The sequence below is a fragment of the Crocodylus porosus genome, unplaced genomic scaffold (assembly GCF_001723895.1).
Source record: "Crocodylus porosus isolate Cpor-Errol unplaced genomic scaffold, CroPor_comp1, whole genome shotgun sequence".
Taxonomy (NCBI): Eukaryota; Metazoa; Chordata; order Crocodylia; family Crocodylidae; genus Crocodylus; species Crocodylus porosus.
Genome location: NW_017728921.1, coordinates 2,438,167 through 2,447,879, shown reverse-complemented (window position 1 = coordinate 2,447,879; position 9,713 = coordinate 2,438,167). Strand labels below are relative to the sequence as shown.

Sequence of the window (9,713 nt, the reverse complement as noted above, 5' to 3'; positions counted from 1 at the left end):
GCTTTTCCTCCGGCTCCCCACATATCTGAAAAAGGACTTTTTGTTGTCCTTGATGCCTGAAGCTAGTTGGAGTTCAGTTAATTTAATTCGCTCATTTAATATAAAATCAAGGGTTTATGATTAAGTCCTGACCTTAAAGAAAGTGATATGGACTGGTCAGGGCTGGTGTCTGGTGCCCGTGCAGATAGGAGGATAGAAAGATGCTATCATTTCAACCTTAATATGTTAAAAGGTGAAGTTCTACCTTTAAAAAAAATGAAATGGTTTTAAGAACATAAGTTGAGGTGAACTGATTGTTAAATCTAGCTGTACTAATTTCTCCTCAGTCATATTTCCTATTGTAAGAACATCTGTCTTTTTCTATTTGAATGCAAACAAAAACGTAGATTGTTATCCCTTTTTTCCTTCTTGTGCATTCAGTCAACACCCACAGAGGGACCCCATGTTCCTGATCTACCCCAGGTGGCAGAGCCCCCTCACAATTTCTCCTTTTTTTGTGAAGAAATATACCTACCACAACTAAAGCCCACTGTTTTTCACACCTCTGCTATGAAACATACTAAAAATGACTGTGCCAAAACCATAACCTTAGTCATGGCTTATGAATGCCAGTGATGGAGTATAAGATGAGAAAAAAGAAAAACAGATCTGCTCTCCCAATCTCACAGGGGCAGTGACCTTGCATGGCCAGAAGGAAGAACTACAATGAAACTACAAACTATTGGGTGCCTATACATGTGCAGTGAGGCTGCTCCAAGGTGCTGTAATTACAGTGGATGGGAGCAGGCTCAATTATTTAAGTCTGTTGGAGCATGGCAATTACTGTGCTGCAGCAGACTCTAGCATCTCATGTATCAGTGCCCCCATGCTTAAAAATGGTGGCAGGGGCACTTTAGAGCTCATCCGACAAGCTTTAGATAAAGTGATCCCACCACCACTTTTAAGGGCAGGGACATTGATACACAAGATGCTCTGGGTGCTTTAATTAGGTCAGCTCTAGGAGACACTCCAATTAAAGTGCCTCTTCCCCCACCCCCAATACCCAGAGCACATGTATAAACTTCCATTGTTCTTCCCGACTACTTGCAAAATCTGTGAATATATCCCACCCAAAACAGCAAGCACATGAATGGCATTCTGATTAATTTGACTTCAGGTTTAATATCATGCTTTTTTGTAATACAGTGGCATGTAAGTTTCCATTTAAGATGCACCCTACTGTTCAAGGTGGTGAACAGAGAAAGATGGAGCCCCTGCACAAAAGATCTTGTAGTCAGAGAGAAAAGAATGGGAACAAGGAATTAGCCTTGTATTCTTATATCCAGTTCACAGACAATAAACTGAGGCACTGAGCAATGAGAGTTGCATAGGAAGGCTCTGATCAGATCAACAGTGCATGCAGCTTACAAAGTATGTCAGAATCATAAGCAGTAACCTGGCTTCATTTAGGAAAGATTGCAAGGCCATACTTGTTTTTCTGTGCTTTCATACATGATTAAACTGTAAAACCAATGTTCCTAGCTGACTGGGTAGATTAAAAGATGTGGGTAGCAGAAGAGCACAGTGTTCTGTCTCTCCTGTTGATATAATTAATGACTCACAATAAATCTTGTAAAGGTGCCCAGATCTTGTTGTGTTGAATGCCTTCAGAAATGCTTCTAATAATAAAGGTTATGCTTTACTGTAGTTCTTGGACTTTAAAACAGGGAAAGGAACGCAGACCTGGAAATGCACAGGAGCAATATATAATGGTGACTGGAAATTTGGAAAACGAGATGGATATGGAACATACAGCATTCCTGATCCTGTAACTAAAGGATATAAGAAAGTGTATTCAGGCTGGTGGAAAAATGACAAAAAATGTGTAAGTGATTTCCCATTCTTCCCCCAAGGCTCTTATACAGGGTTACTTTGCAAGAGGTTATTAATGGATGTCTTGTTACGAGAACAAAATAATGGGCCAGATTTGGACGTACATTAAAAAAAAAAGTTCTGTTGGCATGCTGAGAGGATGGTCCAAAGCATGAACCTCCCCCTAATTCTTTATGAGCTTTTGGCTTCCAAAACAAATTCTTCAGAGCATTATTTAATTGTTATATATTAGATACAGAAGATGTAGTCAGTCTTAAAGCCAGCAGTGGAGAAGAAATATTCTGTAGCTGCTGAGAGAAGGAATGAGATTAAGCTGTCCTCAGAGTTTTAATTTTCATTATATTTTGCATTGACATTTGGGCTGTTGAAAGATTGCCAGCGTTGGAGGCTAAAATGCATTATCTGCGGAAAAGGCTTAGCATGGGCAATAGAAGTACTAGCTTTCCTTCATTGTTCTTTCTATAAGTCATAGCCCTATAGACATTTAATTTTCCAAGACCACTGAATCCTATGTATCTAATGAAATTCACAGCAAGGAGGGGTAATTGTACTGGGAAATCTTGTTAGTGTAGGCACCTGTTCCCCAACAACTGAAATGAGATCATACATATCCAAACGACTTGCACACAGCAGTGACTACAAACCTAGGTCATATTCAAGGGAATGGTGTAGAAGTAAGAAGTTTTATAGCCTTTGCTCAACCTCATAGCCTGTGTAGTTACTTCCACATTTGAACTGAGTAATCGAGGCTTGTTGGAAGACCATATATGTAAGTGTTACAAGAAGCTATAGCTTGTCGACATAGATCTTTCACAAATCATCACAATACATTAGGACTGTAACACAGGTCCTTTTAGGAATAGATTGTTGCCAGAGAATACATACGTATCTTTATACCAAGGAAGTCATCCTTGAAAAAAAAAAGTTACTGCCGTTTCCTAGGCAAAATCCTCTTAGAAACACTTCCTGATCTGCCGATGAAAACTTCATATTACCCTCTGTGTCTGTTTTCAAATTAAATTAACAGCCTCTGTGACATCTAATTGGCATGCACTTCCATGGCTCTCAACTCTTCAGGGAGGCCTCATTTTTCATTCTTTGAAGATATATATTGAATGATTGAGCTTCTCTGAACTATTTAGGATGATGTCCTCATTTTACTTGCCCTTTCGTTATATGAAAGCTTTCCATTTGCATCCATGAAGCTCAATGCTATTAGCATTCTGACAAATCAATTTTTTCCAGAACTGATTTTATTTTTCTACAGAGATAAGCTACCGCTTTCCTTCTGTGGGAAAACTCATTAACACCATGTAAATGGTTCTGATGGATATAAATCTCTGGGGCAGTGCAGGCTTTTGACTCCTCGGAACAGGTGAACATACCTAAGCCAAACAACTCTGGTGCTTCCTGTATAAAATAACATACGTGGTCTTCTCTGAGGAAATTCCTAACCAAAATCCACCACTGCCACAAACCGGTTGTCATTTCAGATGAGACACTAAGGAGGTCAGAATTTCTGGAGAATTATTAGTCCCAAAATGGTTGCTCTGGGACAGGGTTGAGGTCTTTTGGCTTGGGACAGCACAGAAGTGGCTTGGAAAGATGTACTGGACAAAACAGACTTAATTCTCCATGGCTGCCACCCCAACAGCTTTTGATAGTGCTAAATTAATTACGGAACTAAAAAAAACAGAGAGGTGGAGAAGGAAGGAAACACTAAGGTTGTTTGGGGGAATTTAGGGTGTTTGGGACATTGTGTTTTAGGAAGGAAAAGAGTCAGAACAATGCAGATCCTTGGAGTAAAGACAAACTGAGACCACTCCTCAAAGCAATGTAGCTTTTATCATGTTTTTTTTTCCCCCTTGCCCAGAGGATTGTAGAGTCACTACTACAGACATTTTCTTGTGCCACAGCTTAGCTATCAAGCCTTGTTCTGGTTCTTCACCATTTTCTGATTTTTTTTAATCCCCAGGGTTTCCTGTTTTGGGCGTGGATACAGTTCTAGATTTGTTTTATTTTTGGAACATATATTGTAGTAATAAAACTCTAAGGAAAGGAGGGGACAGCCCTTGCCTCAACAGGCTCATAAATAGCATGATTCTCAAAAGGCTTGTGGGAACGTGAAGGCATTGAACTCACCTCCAGGCTATAGGGAAAAGGTGGACAACTTGCAGCATACATGCCAGAAGTGGCACAGGAAGCCTCTGTGTGTGGCTTGGGGCGGACCAGGGAGGGGACAGCAACAGATGGTTCAGGAAGCAGAGCAGTAGATCAGGCAGGAGAAGGGGATCAGGGACTTGAGCAACTCCAAAATAAAAATATATTACACTTGGCTAACCTTGCATTCATTTTTAACACCTTCTAGAAGTGAAAAACATGAGGGTTTTCTGGTTTATATAGTTTTTCAATAAATGTTGCTATGTATTCAAGATGCTGTTAAACACATAGGCCACTAACTTGCTCATTATTGCTATCAGGAAACAGTCCCCAAGAATCCAGCCTCCATGCACTAGATAAGCTGCCTCTTGTGAATGCAGAGAATGCTTAAGCTTGAAGGAATGAGAACCAAAACCTTGTCATTTTAGGGCTACGGAACTAGATTTTATTCAGACACCGAATATTATGAAGGGGAATGGAGCAATGGGCAAAGAAGTGGTTGGGGTAGAATGTACTACAAGGATGGATCCATCTACGAAGGGCAATGGCTGAAAGACCAGCACAGCGGGCAGGGAATGCTTCGCCTATGTAAGTTCCAACAGTTCCTTCACTTGGGATATGAAAACTGCATATTGACCTCCAACACCCACAAACCTCTGATCTCTGGGTGGTCCCACCATCTTCCCTAATAATGTCCTTGTATTAGGAATATGGGTTCTTCCCCCAAATCTCTTCCTTGTCTTCAGACCTTGGGTCAGATTCTTTCGTCTTTTTTCCTCTGTGATGCTGCCCTCCAGAACAATGCTGTGACTCAGGCCAGCACAAACCACGCAGTTTGTTTATTCTTAAATTACCAGGATGGGCGAAGAACTCGTCATAGCAAACCAGGAACTTTCTAAATGGGGGCATTGCAAAACACGATCTGGTTTTCAATGTTCAGTTCTAAGGTCTGTTTACTTTTTTTTGTTTTTGGTTTCAAGTATCATTTGAGGGCCCCTCGTTCCCTGCTGTTATATTTTACCCCCGCCCCCTCCAAAGCCCTGTATTCACTGGTAAGCTCTGAGCTCAGCCTTATAGGAAATAACATTGAACCCTTCAGAACCAGGAATGTCGCAGGCAATCTCAGGTTAAATATAGACATTTTGGCTCATTGTTCTGCTTGGAGTTAGATCAGTTTGAACTTGAAGCCAAGAATCCTGATCTTCTTCCAATATAAGGAGAGTTTCTCTTAAAATGGTCCTGGAAGGCAATCTCCATTCCTATGCTGCTGTCCATCCAGTCAGTTCCTCAAGTGAACTCCATACTGATTCAGCAAAGCAGAGAAAAAGGAGAGGCGATACCTTTAGTATGAACTTCATCTAAGTCAGAGAGATTGCCTTTATCATGTAAAGTCACCTTAACCCAGCGGTTTATCCTAATTAAATTAACAAAACCAGGCTCCCATGTATAAGTTACATAGCTCATTTGCTTTGGTCCCCTTAATATTACCCACCTCTGGATTACAAATTAGATGTCCCTCAAGGCATATCTACTCACTATCGGAGCTCGTGCTACTTCAAGCATGGCTTAGAACTGATTATAAGTTGGATTCTCTTGGTTAAAATTAGGCAGCACAATTATTTCATGCCCACAAGCTTAACATATTCAGCTCAGCCCCTGGAAGCAGGCTCACATGCTGGAAGCTTTGCAATAGGAAGAAAAGCAGTTCTTCAATGGAGGTCATGATGAGCTGCAGCTCAAGATTAAATTGCTTGTGCTGGCACAATGCCTGGAGAGGGTGATCTTAGAGTTGGGAATCTCACTGATTTTCTGGCTCCACTTTAGACAGGTTTTTAAAACTAGACCATTGCTCACTGGCAGCAGAAAACAAGGCTGTGAACAATGCAGTGTTTCAGCTGCCTTGGAAAGGGAACAGAAAGGAGTCCCAGTGCATTTCAATCAATCCAGAGTGTTGGCCAGGCTGACCCCATGATTTGTTGGACTCCAGGCTGATGACATGAGAGAATGTAAAGGTACACAGACTGAGTAGTTGGCCCCTTTTGAGACTACTGCAGAGCAGGTGCCAAGGTAGAGTGCAGCACCCTCGCCATCCTGAACTTCCTCCTACAAACCTAACCCATATCTAATCTTTGTCACATATGTGTTCAAAAGCACATCCCCGATTCTCTTCTGTTGCTTTTACCAAGTGTTAGCAATTTCCAGACACCCTCACATCCTTTGCAGTCAGCTCAGAAAAGCTGCTGCTGCTGCCACTGCCATCACACAGGAGGCTGGAGTTCCAGCGGTTCAAATCCAAAGGTCCTCAAAGCCCATGTTATAAGTAGCTTAAAAACAAAACATGATTTTGGAAGTATGTTTTGGCCCAAAACATTACAGCTAGAAAGAAGGGCTTAGAAGTCACTTGACCTGGCCAATCTGGTAGCTTTTTATGATGAGATGCCTGGCTTTGTGGATGTAGGGAGAGCAGTGGACAGGATATACCTTGACTTTAGCCAGGCTTTTGACAAGGTCTTCCACAACATTTGGCAACCAAGCTAAGGCAATATAGGTTGGATAAATGGACTGTCAGGTGGATAGAAATTGGGTGGATTGTTGGGCTCAAAGGGTTGCTGTCAGGTTGGCAGCCAGTATCGAGTGGAGTGCCCCAGGAGTTGGTCCTGGGCTTAGCTTTGTTCAATATCTTCAGTGGTCTGGAAGATGGGATGCAGTGTACCCTTACCAAGTTTGCAGATGACACCAAGCTGGGGGGGGGGGAGTAGCAGATACATTGGAGGGTAGGGTTAAGATTTAGAGATCTTAAGAAATCTCATGAGATTCAATAAGGATAAGTGCAAAGTCCTGCACTTGGGACACAACAATCCCATGCACCTGTTCAGGCTGGGGGCTGACTGGTTGGGCAGCTGCTCTGCAGAAAAGGGCTTGGGGGTGGCAGGGGACAAGAAGCTGAACAGGAGCGAGCAGTGTGGCCTTGTGAAGAAGGCTAACAGCATCCTGGACTGCATTAGCAGGAGCACCGTCAGCAGATGAAGGGAAGTGATTCTTCCCCTCTATTCAGCACTGGGGAGGCCACATCTGGAGTCCTGTGTCTAGTTGTGGGCCCCTCACTGCAGAAAGAATGTAGACAGATTGGAAAAAGTTCAGCAGAGGGCAAGGAAAATGGTTGTGGGGCTGGGGGACAGGACTTACTAGGAGAGGCTGGGGGAACTGGGCCGATTTAGTATGGAGGAGACTGAGGGGGATCGAATAGCAGCCTTCAACAAGCAGCCTTGCAAAGAGGATGGAGCTGGACTGTTCTCAGTGGGGGCAGATGACAGGACAAGGAGCAATGGGCTCAAGTTGCACCAAGGGAAATTTAGGTTGGATATTAGGAAAAACTTTTTAATGAGGAGGGTAGTGAAGCACTAGACCAGGCTCCCCAGAGAGGTGGTGGCATCTCTACCTTTGGAGGTTTTTAAGACCCAGCTGGACAAACCGTTGGCTGGGATCATCTGGTTGGGGCTGGTCCTGCTTAGAGCAGGGGGTTAGACTAGATGAACACCATTCCCACCCTATTTTTCTATGATTCCAACCTCCCTCAGAAGCAAAGCCTTAAGTTGTGGCTACTTTTTGACCCAAGTAGGAATCTCATTTCCTTGTAACTCTGTATCCTATAGAAGTGCTTCTTGTCAATCATGGTCCTATTATTAAACAGCCAAAATGGATATAAAGAGGTACCACGTGTCCATATGGCATACTAGGACTGGGCACATTTCTTGGCACTACATAGGCACATGAATATCCTGGTCTGTAGGTCATTCATAAAAGTTACTTGAAAGTCATATTTGAAATTCAGGTTACGTTCATCGGACACAAAGGTCACCTGATATTTCTGACTTAACAGGTCTTAAGGAACAAGAGTCCAATGTAAGTAGCTGTGCAAGTTTGCTGTACTTTAAGACAGGGTTGCTAACTCTGCTTTATTGTGAACTTTGCTATGCAATACTCTGTCTCCTCAAGTTACTCCTATAAGTGGAGCTAGAATAAAGACTTACATTAATGGTAGTTTATCCAGGTTATGTTGTGTTTTGTTTCACCTCTGGTCACCTGGTGAAAGCATGCCCATTTCATTATCTGTTCCTTTTCTTTATTGCATCATTATAGCAAATGAAAATCGGTATGAAGGAACCTGGAAAGATGGAAAGAAACATGGTCCAGGGAAGTTCTTCTACTTGGACAAAGGACAGTTGTTTGAAGGTTTCTGGGTTGCAGATGTGCCAAAATCTGGCACTATGATTGATTGTGGCAGGGAAGCAGCTCCAGCTCCTACTCAGTATCCAATCCCAAAGGTAAGTGCTTCCCATTAGGTTTTAAAGCATACAGCTGGGTAACATTTATTTCTCCAAGTCCATATGGAATCTGTTGTTGCTATGAATGAATTCAGGAGGAAACTGCAATCATTAGGTATTACATAGTTACCACAGCTACCTTCAGTCTGAAGCAGTGTCCATCCTACTCAGCACCACCAACAGGTTACTAGGTTAGGGGGACCTCTAGTCTCCTTTAGTACAACTGCACTCATTGGTTGACTGCAGCCACCTAGCACATCACAGAGAGGAGAAAAAACCCCAAGATATCAGTACCTGGTAGTACCTGCCATTCAAACCACTGAGGCAAGACTTGGTTACACTTTGGCTAATACTGTGTACTTGCCAACAGCACTCATATTCTCTGCAGAGAGGGAAAGGAGAGAGAAATAGACACTGGGTATCCTAATAAAAGCAGGAAAGTGTAAGTACTGTTTGGAAACACTGCAGGATAAACTGAATTCCTACTAAAAGGGATATTCTCCAGTATCTCTCCAGTAATCAGCATTTACAAAAACTGACCTTTCTTTAATTATATACCATAATTCACTTGTGTTTTAATTTAGATTGAATTGGCCAATCCAGATGGTGTTTTAGAAGAGGTCTGGGGAATGTTTGATGACAGCCAAGAAGATCAAATGGATGCTGGGAGATGAGAGAATGCAGTCCTTGGTTTCCTCATTTGGAACACTGTCCTAGGTCTGTATGGCAGCATATCAGGCGGTGTTCTGTAAAGCAGAGAGATCTGCAAGCTCACTCTGTTTCCAAACACTTTGCTAGCACCTCTAAACTGTCTGTGTGGACTTCTTTCTGTATTCATATTTCCAAATGAATTATTTTGCTTGTGAGTTTGGAAGCTGAAGAGACCTTGTAGGAAGAAATAATCCTGCCCACAAATATACTAAAGTTAGTGGCTCTCTCTTTTGAAACAGGAAACCAACTTCTAGGCTGTTTTAATGGCATACAATACAGTCAAATAGACTGAAAGCCAAGCACACGCCCTTTACACTGTCTTCCAGTTGCAAGAATTTGAGTCATGGCAGAATCTTGGAAGATGCCTATTTTCTGTTCTTCAAGCCACAAACACTAAGTTAATTTAGTCCTAGTGTTAAATAAGGGATGCGCAGATGCCAGCATTGCATACTCACATCAGCCGGAGACATGGCTGACAGTTGTCAGCCTACTATTGCAGAACAAGACCATGTCTACTGGTGGCCGCAGAAGAAAGCAGTTACAGCAGCCTGAATTTCTTCCTAGTATAGTTCAATGATGGTAGTTGTTGGATTTAAAAATCAGCTTACAAATTCCTGGTAGCTGTCCTGGCACTTGATAAGAATA

The 9,713-nt window shown here is 42.4% G+C and overlaps 1 protein-coding gene across 1 annotated transcript in view; it reads left to right on the top strand.

The window, feature by feature from the left end:
• The window catches only part of MORN3 (MORN repeat containing 3), an 18,567-nt gene extending 9,406 nt beyond the window's left edge, over nt 1-9,161 (top strand). The window contains exons 3-6 of the mRNA XM_019538725.1: nt 1,707-1,864; nt 4,461-4,620; nt 8,173-8,357; nt 8,942-9,161. Coding sequence (XP_019394270.1) covers nt 1,707-1,864; nt 4,461-4,620; nt 8,173-8,357; nt 8,942-9,031 — 593 coding nt within the window. The 3' untranslated portion in view covers nt 9,032-9,161. The remainder of the gene's footprint in view (nt 1-1,706; nt 1,865-4,460; nt 4,621-8,172; nt 8,358-8,941) is intronic.
• The last annotated feature ends 552 nt before the right edge of the window (nt 9,162-9,713 follow it).